Source organism: Amaranthus tricolor, chromosome 5, assembly GCF_026212465.1.
Source record: "Amaranthus tricolor cultivar Red isolate AtriRed21 chromosome 5, ASM2621246v1, whole genome shotgun sequence".
NCBI classification, from domain to species: domain Eukaryota; kingdom Viridiplantae; phylum Streptophyta; class Magnoliopsida; order Caryophyllales; family Amaranthaceae; genus Amaranthus; species Amaranthus tricolor.
In genome coordinates this window covers 26,139,620-26,154,163 of record NC_080051.1, presented here as the reverse complement: position 1 = coordinate 26,154,163, position 14,544 = coordinate 26,139,620, and the positions used below count along the sequence as shown (strand labels likewise).

The window sequence follows — 14,544 nt, the reverse complement described above, 5'->3', positions numbered from 1 at the left end:
TTCAAGATTATTTTTAACAAATTATAACAGTTTTATTGCATTCCATTTTGTTTACATTCATAAAAAAAATGTTTTAAAAACCTGAAATAATTATAATTTATCTATACTATAAATTTATGTAGTTTTATCAAATGTATTATAAATTTATAATTTAAATATTCAATTCAATTTATAATTTTAGATACTTGTGAATTTGTGCCTATATTGATGTACACTTTGAAAGTTAAACACATGATGCTCACATTTGATTTGGAAAATTTGATAATATGATATACTAACACATAAGATTGATACATTTCAAAAAAAAAAAACACATAAGATTGATACATTTATTAGGATTTTAATTTGCAGTTATTTCAAATTAATTGATAATTATGAAGCAACTGACATATATACAACTCAAGTTTCAAACGGTAAAAAAAATATACATGATAACTTTAAGCCTAGATTCATTGATAAAACAATACTATGCCAAATATGGCTTATTTATATAGGTACATCGAGACATGTAATAATGCATCTAATACAAACACCATACTAACGGATTTTAATATGCGCGATAAGATTGCTTATGATTCAACTCTCTTCAGATTTTGATGTTAACCTTTACCTTGACCTCTATTTCCTCCACCGACGCCGCCTCCACCTCCACCAAAAGCACCTCGACCTCTACCTCCACCTCCACCTCCACCACCTCCTACACCAATAGAACCTCCACCACCAACTCCAACACCAACACTACCTCCTCCACCTATACCACCCCCACCAATACCACTACTGGTACCTACACCACCTCCAGCACCTACACCACCGCCAGCCCCAACACTACCTCCACTACTAGCACCACCTCCAATCCCTCCTCCAATGCCTCTTCCACCTCCAATACCTCCACCTACTCCACCACCACTACTACCTCCACCAGCTGCCCCTCTGATGCTACCACCAGCTCCACCCCCCGCACCAATGCCTCCCCCACCTCCACCTCTACTTCTACTACTTCCTTGTCCGCCACCACCGCCACCTGCTCCTATGCCACCACCGGCACCAATGCCTCTTCCTACACCACCACTTCCACTAGCTCCACCTCCAAAACCACTTCCAGCACCAATACCTCCTCCACCTCTACCACCACCACCTCCACTAGCCCCCCCTCCAAATCCACCTCTTCCAACAGTTCCACCTCCAACACCACCACCAACTCCTCCGCTAGCACCAACACCCCCTCCTCCTCCACCTCCAACACCACCACCTACTCCACCCCCTCCTGCGCCAATACCTCCTCCAGCTCCGAACCCACCACGAGCACCTCCACTATCTCCACCACCAACACCTCCACCTACACCCCCACTAGCTCCACCACCACCACCAATACCTCCTCCTCCACCACCTCTTCCACCAACTCCACCTCCAATGCCACCACCAGCTCCAACACCAGCTCCACCTCCACCCCCACTAGCTCCACCACCACCACCAACACCAGTACCTCCTCCTCCTCCACCACCTCTTCCACCAGCTCCAACTCCAACACCACCACCAGCTCCAATACCTCCTCCACCTCCAATTCCCCCACCAACACCTCCACCTCTACCTACTCCAACTCCTCCACTAGCTCCACCGCCACCGCCACCACCACCACCTCTTCCACCAGCTCCACCTCCAACACCACCACCAGCTCCAATACCTCCTCCACCTCCAATTACCCCACCAACACCTCCACCTCCACCTACTCCGACTCCTCCACTAGCTCCACCGCCACCTACTCCGACTCCTCCACTAGCTCCACCGCCACCTCCACCGCCAATACCTCCTCCACCACCAGCTCCACCTCCAACACCACCACTAGCTCCACCTCCAACACCACTACCACCACCACCACCAGCTCCAATACCTCCTCCACCTCCAATTCCTCCACCTACTCCAACTCCTCCACTAGCTCCACCACTGCCACCAATACCTCCTCCTCCACCAGCTCCAGCTCCAACACCACCACCAGCTCCAATACCTCCTCCGCCTCCAATTCCACCCCCACCTACTCCAGCTCCTCCACTAGATCCACCACCACTACCAATACCTCCGCCTCCACCACCTCTTCCACCAACTCCAACGCCACTACCAACTCCGCCCCCAACACCACCACCTCCTCCTCCTCCAATTCCTCCACCAACACTGCCACCCCCCACCCCCACCAACTCCAACTCCTCCCCCTACTCTGCCACCACTACCAATACCTCCCCCTCCACCACCACCACCACTAAAACCTCCCCCTCCACCACCTTTTCCACCAACCCCAACTCCAATGCCACCACCAGCATCGCCTCCAACACCACCTCCACCTCCAATTCCACCACTAACACCCCCACCCCCACCTACTCCAACTCCCCCACTAGCTCCACCTCCACCACCAATACCTCCTCCACTGCCTCCACCTCTTACACCAACACCACCACCACCTCCAGCACCAGCACCAACACCTCCACCACCTCCAAAACTAACACCCCCTCCCCCACCTCTAGCCCCACCTACACTACCTTGTCCTCCAGTACTTCCAACTCTTCCACCACCACTTTCGCCTTGATAACCACAACCATTTTTATGCGCATCGCTTTCCACACATAGTTTATTATTACTTTCATCTTTAAAATGTTTATTTTCTAATACAATCTCTTTACTAAAATGTCTTGCTTGAGCTATTCCTATAAATAATAAATGCAAAAACAACAATAGGAACGTCATTGCAAGACATAACGAAGACCTCCCCATGTTTCTACTCGAGAAAGATACACAAAAGACTCTACTATATTACAAACTCTTAATCTCCCTTATCAAAAAATTATTTTCCTCCTGTTTTTTTCCTTTCCTTGAACTCAATATAAAAATGACTATACACCAAGATACAAGTTGTAACTTATTAGTGTTGCTCAAAAATGCAACTCATAAGCTACCTATTTATAGAAAGAGGCCGATAGACAAAGACGAGTATGAACATGCATGTGTACGTGTTACTAGCTTGATAATCACTTCCAATTTTAGTGCATGACATTCCATTATAATGTCTAGAAAAGAAACCGCCATTTTTAGTGCTATATACGCACTAAGATGATGAAGTATACGATAGTGGTGGTATTGGTACGTGTATACTTATTATTCTAACAAGGTTTACATTTTCAACAAAACACAGTAGTAGCACTAAGTGTTAGAATATTAATTCTTTATAGAGGAAGTTTAAAAATTTACCATCTGTATGCGATCAAGAATCTAGTGACTACTAACTAGTGCTAGTTTCCCCTAACAACCAAAATACTTGAGTTTTGTCAAACATTGTAATTGAGGACCTCTATAATTTATTACCAGTTTTCACCCATATATTGCTGGACTAAAGATTTATACGTTTTTGGTTTTGGATTATAATAGATTATGTTATAAAACTGATTCAACATATCGTGTGCACTTAAGTTGCACATAGTGTTTGCTATCAATGGTTAATCTGAAACAACTTCTTTGTTACTGCAAAGTTGTCTTGAAAAATTTGGTGGCTCTGTGCAGAATTTTTATTTTACATCTTATTTATAGTAAGTATATTTAATTCATTAATACACTTTAACATATATCTTTTTTAATTAACTTTTTCATATACAGGAGAAAGAAGGGGCCTTGTGCGATCGATCATCTCGTATACCCTCATAGACCCCCTATTTGTTAGTGATACTATTAGCTAGGTTAGGATTGTGTACTTATTGTTATTGGTAGGAAAATTTGAATAAAATAAGATTATTTAACAACTTAATTTCAAAAATAAGCTCCGTGAAAACTTATTTTCCAAAATAAGCGTCCGTACATCCAAGCCTAGCCTCGGGAACTTTCGCTGTTACTAACAACGACTAAAAAAAAAATTTTTTTTTTTAAGTTGCTGTTAGTAACAGCAACTTAATGCGTTTTAAGTTTTCAGCTCTCAGTTACTTCCTTATTCCAGCCGACGAGGTTAAGGAATTACCAGTTAACCTTAAAGTCGTTGTTACCAACAGCGATTTTGGCCTTTTAATTTTTTTTTTCATCTTTCGCTGTTAGTAACAGCGACTTAACCCGAGGCTAGGCTTGGATATACAGACGCTTATTTTGGGAAATAAGTTTTCACGGAGCTTATTTTTAGAATTAAGTTGTTAAATAATCTTATTTTATTCAAATTTTCTTATTGGTAGCATGGCCAAGTCATATGAAGTTATTTGAGCTTTGAAACTCAACGGTGTTTTTTTTATTACGAAGTAGGTAGAGGGAATAAGAGGATTAGGTGAGGATCAAACGTATGATATTTACTTTCCAACTAAGATATGACCTGATTCTCAAACTCGAGAGTTTTGAATATGAATACATTGACGATCTTCCAATGAAAAGTGAGGAGTTCATGCCAGAAAATCGATCTCGGAATCCAATGTAATTCTTGAGTACATTGAAGAGACTTGGCCTCACCATCAACATCACCTCCCGTTAGATGCTCATGAAAGAGCTCAAGCTAGGTTTTGGTATAACTTTGTTGCGGAGGAGGTTAATTAAACATCTCCTTAATTATTTCAACTGTTTTTTCTTATTAATTTTAAGGTTGGTTAATTAGCTTTTATTGAGAACTACAATTTTCAATAATAATTTCCAAATTTTTTATGATAAAACCCTATCAATATAAAAAAAAAATCAAATGTATATATATAACGCAAATCTAATTGGAACTCTAAACTACATGCTTAATCTAACATAAACATTATTAACAGCAATAACAGCAATGTCAGAGCAATAATCTCAAAAGATTTGAATCGACTATATGAACCAATATAACAATTCCAATGGTCGTCCACATGAATTACTCTCTCTATTCATCTAAAATCAAACTACGAGAATCAAAAAGCAAACAACTTAGCAGGTTAAAAACTTAGAGCAGGAGATTTGACGTACTTCATAGGGCTACGAGAGACATTCACTTCACCTCCAGCACACACCAGTTGGCACGACTGCAATCGAACAATAGTCGCTACCCATGAACATGTCTGGGAAGCTAGAGCCTCGAGATACAGTCCATTCTCAGTGAAGCAGTCTCGATCTACTTACAACTATAACAGAAAAAAACGACACTAACTTGCTGCAAACTAGCTACGGAACCTTCCAGTAATATTTGAACGAAACAGAAGAACAGGCGCATACAGAACACAGATCAATAGAGATAAACTTCAAGAAACATGAGTACCCTTCGTCCCATCGAGTTTCCGCTTACCCTCTTTCTACACAACAAGAGGTTCAGGACAAGAGACATAGGAAGTTCAAAATAAACTCGAGTCAAGTGGAACATAGAAAATTTCCTGATACTCGACAGACCCGGGTTTATTAGGACAAGAGACAGGAAGTTTCAAAATCAATCTCTGATACCTTATAAGTGGTCCAATATTACATCAGAAAGATAACTAATCTTAGCTGTATTCAAAGTTTAATATCATAAATGTCAGTTTCATAGCCTCAAAAGCATGCTAACCCCACATCATTAGTCAAAAAGAAACAACAATAATGCATAATTTTTTATATAATTTAAATAAAAATGCTACTGATAATATATACTATACGATCAGAATTCAGAATGTGAAAAGAAATGGAAGAGGTGAGAGTACTGGGAGTCTGGTCTAGTATTTACTGTCACAGAGTTATCTGGGCTTTGAACCTCAAAGGTATCGACTTTGATTATACCGAAGAGGATTTAGCGAATAAGAGCGATGAACTTATACACTATAACCCAGTCTACCAACGGATACCGGTTTTCATTCATAATGGAAAACCGATAGCGGAATCGATTATTATTCTTGAGTATATTGATGATATGTGGCCTCAAAATCCCTTGCTTCCCACTGATCCTTATGAAAAAGCGATGGCTCGATTCTGGGCAAAGTTTCTAGAAGATACGGTAACTTCCAGATTTTTAATACTTCTTTTTCTTTCTGATTTTTCTTCTAACTCATCTCCATATGCAGAGCCCAACCTTTTACGCTTACTTGCGAGCTGTCGGGGAAGAACAAGAGAACCTAGCAAAAGAAGCTAAAGAATTGCTGCATATAATAGAAGAGAAAGGATTAGGAGAGAAGGATTTTTTTGGTGGGAATCGAATCGGATTCACTGATATATGTTTGGGATGGATTGCTTGCTGGCTGCCATTGATGCAGGAAGCAGCAGAAATCAAACTACTGGAATCCAATAATCTTCCCAGGTTACAGGCTTGGAGCAGAAGATTTAAGGAAGTTCCGGAGATTAAAGACAGATTACAATACAATGATAAGATGTTGAACTACTTCAAAGGGTTACGCGAGAGATTCACTACACCTCCGGCGCACTGATCAACACGACTTCAATAATAGTCCCTTTTTACTGAAAAAGGCGTGTCCCCTACCAGCAGAAGAACTACAGAAGGAAGCCTGTAGCCCTGTACATCAGATACTTCAACTATCTTTAGAATGTCATATCATTAGAAAATCTAAACCAAGTACCATTTATATTATTCAGATCATTCTTCTTTCTTTCATAGAATTAAAATGGAGGAAGTCCGAGTAATGAGTTTTGTCTCGTGTTTACCTCCACTTCCGGGTTTTGAAACTCAAGGCTGTTAGCTTTGACAAAGCAAAAGAGGATTTAGCAAATAACAACAATGATCTTTCCCAATATAACCCAATCTTCTGAAGGATACCAGTTTTCGTTTATGATGGAGAACCGACAACGTAATTGATGATCAAAATTTCATCCCTTATGGATCTTTGAAATGTCACTCCACCTTTTATGCTAGCATAAATGAATAGAATTGACCACCCAAGTTAACTTAATTTCATTATAAGATTTGAAGCGATACAGTATGCGAGTTTAATAAGAGCCTATAGTACCGGTAAGTATGTTTTAACATAAAAAATAAAATGCAATTCTGAGAGGGAAAAGATGAGCATAACTTGCAAAGAAGAACCAACAGAATAGATTTAATGAATTTGAAGTTCCTAGCCCTATGCACTCTTGGCAGTTGCTTCAGCAAGCAATGGTTCAAGTTCTCCTTTATGGTAAAGCTTCACAGTATCTGCATCAAATCATTGAGTAGAAATAAATACAACATCTAATCGTAGTCATTTCAATTACTTCACAATGATGTTGTGCACGCGGATACTTAAAAATGCCATCTGACCTAATCGTACCCAAAAACCAGCCCAAAGATTTTTGAGTTGACATAACAAGGTTACATGAAAGAAATTTACAAATCCCAAAACAATAGCAACTCAGACTCAGATTTATGGACCTGTTTTGTTTCTTGATCACTTTCAATGTGAGTCGTATCATACACTCAATTTGGTCATACTTAATCTAAACAAAACAATCTTACGAACTGGCGGTAAAAGTACTTGTTTCCAAAATTATGCTTGCTATCTTCAAAAGAAATTAAAAACTCAAACTGAGAAGCAAACTAAATGTCAATCTATCACATAACACAAGCAACAACACCTGAAGTATGGTAAAAGTAGGCCAAAGTAATAGATGAATAAAACAAAATCTAAAACATTGCAGAACTGCTGTACGCAGCTATCATATGGAAGGTATAAATTAGGTTTGTCAAGCTCAAAGATCCAAGCAATTACAAAACAGGAAAGTTTGAAGCACAAATTGGTACAGAAACTAAAATTGAAAACAAATGATCACCTGTACAACCGCCAATGTGCTTACCACCTGGTTTGAGCACAACAGAAAAAAAGATTTGGTTATTAGAATATTGCAAGAAATGGAGCATTATGAGGTTTGATGAGGCAAAAAAGATGGCAAACGCAGACAATATCGAAACCAAATTCTCAAGTACAAGCCATCAAACATAACTATTTTCCCTACCTGATGTCTGCTTAGAATGGTGCACGATCCTGACAGCAGACAAACATAACTCTTAACTTAAGCTACCGTTTCAGATTCTGAAATCTTAGATGACTAATTTTCAACAATTGAAGGCATGGATGCAAATCATGTTTAGAAATTTTAATAAACAACTCCTATACAAGTTGCATTAGCTTCGCTAACTTTTAGTTTTGCTCCATAATTAAGATTGAAGAAAATACACTCTTTCCTGTACATCATGTACAAATCACTGAAAATAGGGTTTAGCTCTGTTCACTTCACAATCGGTCTTGCCCATTGAAGCTATTGTTACCAATTGAAACATTGACACTCAAAATTGATTTTGTGTTGATTATCTAGTGTATTTCGTTGATGCCGTTTACTGATTTTTACTAATTGTTACTTATTCGCTAATTGAAATCTGAAACTAATTTTTCCTGAGAAGGGATAACAAATATTTTATAAATAAAACTGATTTTTGCTTTACTCAGAACCTTACTCGGTAGAATCTTATTCAGAAGCTGATGATTTCAAAATCTAGATAGGGAATCATAAACAACACATAATAATCTTTCAACATCACTCACCAATGAAAACATTTGGAACAGTATGTTGACCAGTAAGCCTCTCCAATACCTTCTGCAGTTGAGGCCCTTGAGCACCTGCAATTTCAAAATACAAACAAGTTATCATTCACAGAATGAAATATTCAGAACTAGGAAAGGATGACGTTAATATCCTTTACGCCCATTCTTGACAGGGCCAAAAATTAATAGGTCTTTGATTTTAAATTATAATGGACAATATAAGAACAACTCATTAGAAAAGATTGTATTTCTTACGTGAAATTGCAAATAATATATGTTACCAAGAAACAATGGGGTGTTGTTTCAGGTTATCACTACTAAGGGTAATGAAACCCCACCTAGGTGTGAGTCAGTATTGAAAAGTTGTAATTCCCACAAACCATTGTGCTTTTCAATATAAAAGCTCTCAAGAGAAACTGGATGTGGTGATTCCCCCTAGAATCAGAGCTTTATGGTACAGGGTCATCAAGAGAAAATGTAGTCTGTTTGTGATGTCTGTTTCTACAAGAATGACTCATTTGAGATATTTGTTCACAAGTTTTAACTTTCTCTCCATTTCGGCAAGGCTTAAAGGATGCTTGGAGATTGGAGAGGATGCTAACCTTTTTGACATCCTTTCACTTTAATTATTCAATTTGCCTTCTCTGCATAATGCACCAGTGAGAAACAGAAATAGAGGATTTCCATTTCATGATTGAGGTTCAGGCTCTATAGCTACCTGGAGAGGAGGGTACTTGGTTGTTGAAAGGGAATTTCATTGAGGACTTTTTACTTTTAAGATTCTTTATCTCAAGCGATGTCGTTTTTCAGGAAAGATCCTTTCCATATCAAACTGATCCTCAGGCTGTACATCAGTTCTTATTGCCTTTTAATAGTATATCTGATCTCACTACACAACAGATGAATCAAAATTTTGAACGAACAGAAGGTATTAAAGATAAATCTGCTCCTATATCATCAGAAAAGTTTTCTGTTGATCAGAGTGCAGAAGAGGATATTCCTTCTAGTCAGTACTCTGACCTTAGTTAAGATATTGATCAGCTACATTATGATCAAAGTCTTAATTCAGGTCAAATATCTAGTTTTGATACAAGTAAAATAAAAGATGAAGAAAAAAGGGTTCTTAATTATAATGATCAGTCTAAAAGGACATCTAGATTAACTAAGAAACCTTCTTATTTGCTTGATTATGAATGCTATTCTGCTCAAACACAGTTGTGTAATCTTGTGCATTATTATACCTTATCTTCAGTACAACATATAATAGCAGAAACACATTTACAATTTGTTGAACCATCTTCTTATGAAGAATCAAACAAAGATCCTAGGTAGATAGAAGCAATGACTCTTGCGTATGAAGCCTTAATCAAACTTGGAAGGATGTTCCTTTACTTAAAAGGAAAAAAGGCCATAGGTAGTAAGGGGTTTACAAGGTGAAATTAAAAGATGATGGAAGTCTAGAAAGGTTAAAGGCAAGAATAGTTGCTAAAGGGTACAATCAAAAGTATGGGATTAACTATAAAGAAACTTTTTCCCCAAAAGGTGTTTGTTGGTTGTTGCAGCGAGTAATCATTGGCATGTACATTAATTAGATGTAAATGGTGCTTTCTTGCATGGAGACTTAAAAGTAAAAGTTTATTTATTAATGCCTAAAGGTATTCCTAATCCTCATAATTAAAAGCTCCTTGAATCGACTTATACAAGCATCTAGACAATAACATGCCAAGTTGCTTGAAGAATTAAAATCTTGAGTTATATACAATTCAAAAATAATCACACCCTTCTTAGTTAATGTGGATGATGTGTTGGTCAAAGGAAGAGATCATAAAGAAAACCTTAAACTAAAAGCTCATTTACACAAAGCTTTCACCGTAAAGGATTTGGGAAAACATCATTATTTCTTAGGGATTAAGGTCAATCATGAGCCTGGGGGTATGATTCATCTAAATTCATCAAAGATTTACTCAAGGGTTGTGGCATTAATCAGTTCAAAAAGGTTAAACCTTTGCCAATGCACCTAAGGTTATCAGAAGGTGAGTTTCTTGAAGATTCTAAATTGTAATACTCTATCATCTTCAGATTGTTCCTTGGGGGGATGGCACACGAATTAAGAAAAGTGGATAGATGAGTATATTAGTGCAGTATTATAGGAGGAACCATGTTCTTTAGTGGGGTGATGATAAGGTTTAATGTGGGAAAGAGAAGTAAATTGTAGGTATTAGTGTGATATTATAAGTAGAGTCATGTCTAAAAATTGTAATGGGGCAAATTCAATGGGACGGAATAAATAGCTGGTGAGGCAAAATCAAATGGACGGAAGGAGTATAGATGTACCATTGGAAACTTAACCTCACTTACTAACACCAGGCTAACACAATTCAAACCTTAAGCCTAGGACATCTCATTGGCAAGCATTAACACACAGCTTGAATTATGTTTTTTCTACATGTGGACAAGGGCTTGTCCTTAAAGGTGAAAATAAGTTGTAACAGGCTATGTGCTTCTTTTTGATAAATCTCCAATAAGTTGGAAATCCAAGAAGCTAAACATTGTTTCAAAGTCAAGTTCAGAAGTATAGTATACAGCTATGCCTAATGTTGCTTTTGAAGTGGTTTGGCTGACTAGATTGTTTTATGGTCTTAGTGTAAATGATTTGAAACCTTGACACCTTGTATTGTGACAATCAATCCGCCATGTACATGGAAAAAAACCGGTCTCATCATTGTACAAAACATCTTGAGATTGCATGTCGTTATACAAGAGAAAAAGTTGTTGAAGGATAACTTAAACTTGCTACTCAGTAATTAGCTGATATTCTGACTAAAAATTTGCCTTCTCAATTTAAACAACTTATTTACAAACTAGGAGTTACTGTTTCTGCTCCTCCTAGTTTGAGGGGAGAGGGGGAGTATTGACGGTATCAGTGATTCAGCTAGGCGTGCAAGGTCTAAGGACACTCCATAAGAACAGTAGGCAGCAGGATTGAAGCTGGTGGCAAAACTTTTGGTGCACTCAAGTCTACAGCAGCTTACTTTGATGTTCAAGGGTTTGATTAAGGGTGTACACCGTACACATGCTGTGAATCAAGGCAATACTAGGGAATGTATTGTTCAGTATTTAGCTCAGCAAAAACGTAGGAGTATGTTACAGTAGGTTGTTTCTTGAGTATGTATACCCATCCTATACCCTTATAATAATGATTTCTATTCTAAATAAGTCTATACACAAGTCCTTTTACAGCAGAATTTCATCATTATGAGGATGGAACCACAATTCAAACCAACAACAACAATAATGACAAAGCCTTCATCCAATTACAATTTGAACAATGAAATGGTACTATTATCTATCATCAGCATAAATAACCAACGCTATTAACATTTCAATAACAATATGTAGATGAAACATTGGAATCATAAAAAAGCATAATCAAAACATGAAAACATACCTAACTCATCCAATTCAATAACATATGGATCCACCCCAAGTTTTTTGAACAATGATTTGACCTCAGATGAATACCTTCCCCACACACACACACACACAAAAAAAAAGTTCGATTAAAAATACAGAAATCTACTTCAATCCCTCAAAATCAGCAATTCCGAAAGCAACCAAATTCACAAAATTAAATAAACAACAAAGCTTTTAAGTTTGGGACATACGAGCACCAAGTTTTAGAGTAAATAACAACTGGGTTTTCGGTGACAGTTTTCTTCACACTGTCTTCAAGACGAGACCCAAAAGAAGACGAAGATGAAGAAGAAGAAGAAGAAGAAGAAGAAGAAGAAGATGATGATGACATAGCACGAATCAATGGGGCTTTATCTCTGACATCGCCATTGAAGTTAAGAGTAGATGTGTAATTGAGATTAAGCGTAAGGTTTTTTGTGTAGAATCGAGGAGTGGAGTTTAAGAAATTAAGGAAAAAGACAGGAGATTGAGAGAGAAGAGATGTGCGAGGGGAAGAGAATGAAAGAGAATAGACACCCTTTGTTACTTGACTGCTTCCTGCCATTGTTAATGGAGATTTTTTTTGAACTTTCTGGTGATGGTTTTGGTGGTGAACTGTACGCGTCGTATTTTCTGCTCAACGGAAGTAAAGTGTCTTATTATTTACCGGACATCTCGATCAAAGTCTTACTCGATGTATATATTAATGCGTTAAAGTGATCACTTTTAATAGCAAATTAATTAGTAAATATAATTTTAAAATGATTAATTATTTATAATCTTAAAAAATCACTTATAATTGTAAAATTATAAAGTTATCAATTAAAACACTAAACTAATTATAGGTAATCACATACTCTCATACATAACTTGTATTATTAATGTAAAATTAGTCATGAAATTTAGTTCATTTGTAATTTATAGCTAATATTTACAAGTTATAGTCACGACAAATTAAAAAGTACAAGGTAAGTATCCCATCATATTTTGATCACTGAATTTTTAAATGACCCATTATGTCTAATTATAATTATTAACTGTCCTAATTATCTTTGATCCTTAACTAATTTAACCCAACTTTATCTCACCTTCGTTTTTATGCAATTTAATTTTTTTTTCCTATTTGATTTTTCTCGCTTCCTTTTTATGTAAATGCTTTCCTTTTTTTACACAATTTGAGCTTTTTCTCTCCTATATTTTTAGAATCAAAATTGAAAGAACTAAGTTATAAATTAGTGTTATATTGTTACATTTGCCTCAACAGTCTAGATCTTATGAGAAGAGCCCGTTACCCACTGTTATAAAATTGTGTACATAGAAAATCTCTTTGACTTGTCATAAAAGAAACTCCATTAGACACGTATTTCATCTTGAGTTGAGATTTCTCTTAAGACGAGATCTTTTCATGTGGAGAATGGTTTTAGAGATGAGAAACCCTATTGATAAGATCTAACCACCAGCTAGATCAACTAATATTGCTAGGGTGTATGACAATAATTGTTGAATGTTGGATGTTAATCAGTACGATTGACTTTACTATATAGCTGATAACATTTGTTATTTTAGCTGTTAATTGAAATATTTAATCAACTAAGTTATTGGTCGATGGTTAGAGCAATTTCTTTTTATTTTGACTTAAAATCAATTTGTTGTCTAACATAAAAGCTAACTTTAACTATTTTAAAGTCAATCATTAAATAAAATTGTGTTAAAAGTAAAAAGTCAACTAACCAGCTAAAAAAAAACCTATTATCAAACAAGCTCAATTTGAGACTTTAGAGAGTACTATTGTAAAGAAGTGCGACACATGAAGGTATTCTAGTCGTCTAGTACTAGTAGTTAGTACATGCTCCTTAACTAACTATGTAGACATTTATACCAATCCTTTTGCCTAACTTTTTAACTACATCAATGGTGATGATTATTATTTATTGGTGTTTGGTGAATGGTGAAACAAATACATGAATTATGATCCTAACCAGTCAAATTGTAGAATTATAGATCATATTGGAAATTCATAATGGTGCATATTGGAGAATATATACTTGGATTAATCCGATATAATGATGATAATAATAAATGTTAAATCTATATTAAAAATTATTTATAGATGTTAGCTTATACGAGGTTGTATCAATAATAATAAAATTTCTATGGATACCGATTTTTCTATTAATATACATAATGGTTTTAATTTTTTAATTTTTCTTTTATTTTTTTAAGAAGAAATGGTAACTCTAGATTATCAAAAAGGCTTCTTATAAGCAAATGTCTATTTAAAAGTATGAGTTCAAAATATAACATAATTGTGAAAGTTTTAGAAATAGATCACCAAAAAATAAGAGTTTTCTTTTCATTTTTTTAATTGTTGACTGTTTAATTGCTATTATTAGTCGAGTCGATCATGTTATCTTCAGATAAGCCAATCTTGAAATAAGTATGAGTTTAATGGATTTGGCCTATCAATTTCAATTTAGATATAGGTCAATTTTAAGTCGGAATTAGACACAACTATTAAGTCTGTTTCGTCAAGTTTAACTATATGAATTTCAAGTTTCACATTATCATATCCATCACGTACAAAGTTAAACGTAAAGAATTAGCATGTAAACTTTTAGGTCAA

At 36.5% G+C, this 14,544-nt stretch overlaps 3 protein-coding genes across 3 annotated transcripts; 2 read left to right on the top strand and 1 right to left on the bottom strand.

Moving 5' to 3' along the window:
• The first annotated feature begins 477 nt into the window (after nucleotides 1–477).
• Nucleotides 478–2,575, top strand: LOC130813617 (uncharacterized). Its single transcript, XM_057679454.1, has 3 exons — nucleotides 478–508; nucleotides 659–2,162; nucleotides 2,227–2,575. The coding sequence occupies exons 1-3, from the start codon at nucleotides 478–480 to the stop codon at nucleotides 2,573–2,575; spliced, it is 1,884 nt and encodes a 627-aa protein (XP_057535437.1).
• Nucleotides 2,576–5,593: 3,018 nt separating this feature from the next.
• LOC130812822 (glutathione transferase GST 23-like) lies at nucleotides 5,594–6,685 on the top strand. Its single transcript, XM_057678435.1, has 2 exons — nucleotides 5,594–5,935; nucleotides 6,003–6,685. Exons 1-2 carry the CDS (start codon nucleotides 5,627–5,629, stop codon nucleotides 6,360–6,362), a joined length of 669 nt encoding a protein of 222 aa, XP_057534418.1. The 5' UTR covers nucleotides 5,594–5,626; the 3' UTR covers nucleotides 6,363–6,685.
• Nucleotides 6,686–6,820: 135 nt separating this feature from the next.
• Nucleotides 6,821–12,606, bottom strand: LOC130812823 (monothiol glutaredoxin-S10-like). The gene is made up of 5 exons (XM_057678436.1): nucleotides 12,134–12,606; nucleotides 11,917–11,990; nucleotides 8,469–8,543; nucleotides 7,699–7,725; nucleotides 6,821–7,084 (listed from the first exon to the last, which is right to left on the bottom strand). Exons 1-5 carry the CDS (start codon nucleotides 12,484–12,486, stop codon nucleotides 7,014–7,016), a joined length of 600 nt encoding a protein of 199 aa, XP_057534419.1. The 5' UTR covers nucleotides 12,487–12,606; the 3' UTR covers nucleotides 6,821–7,013.
• Between the last annotated feature and the right edge of the window lie 1,938 nt (nucleotides 12,607–14,544).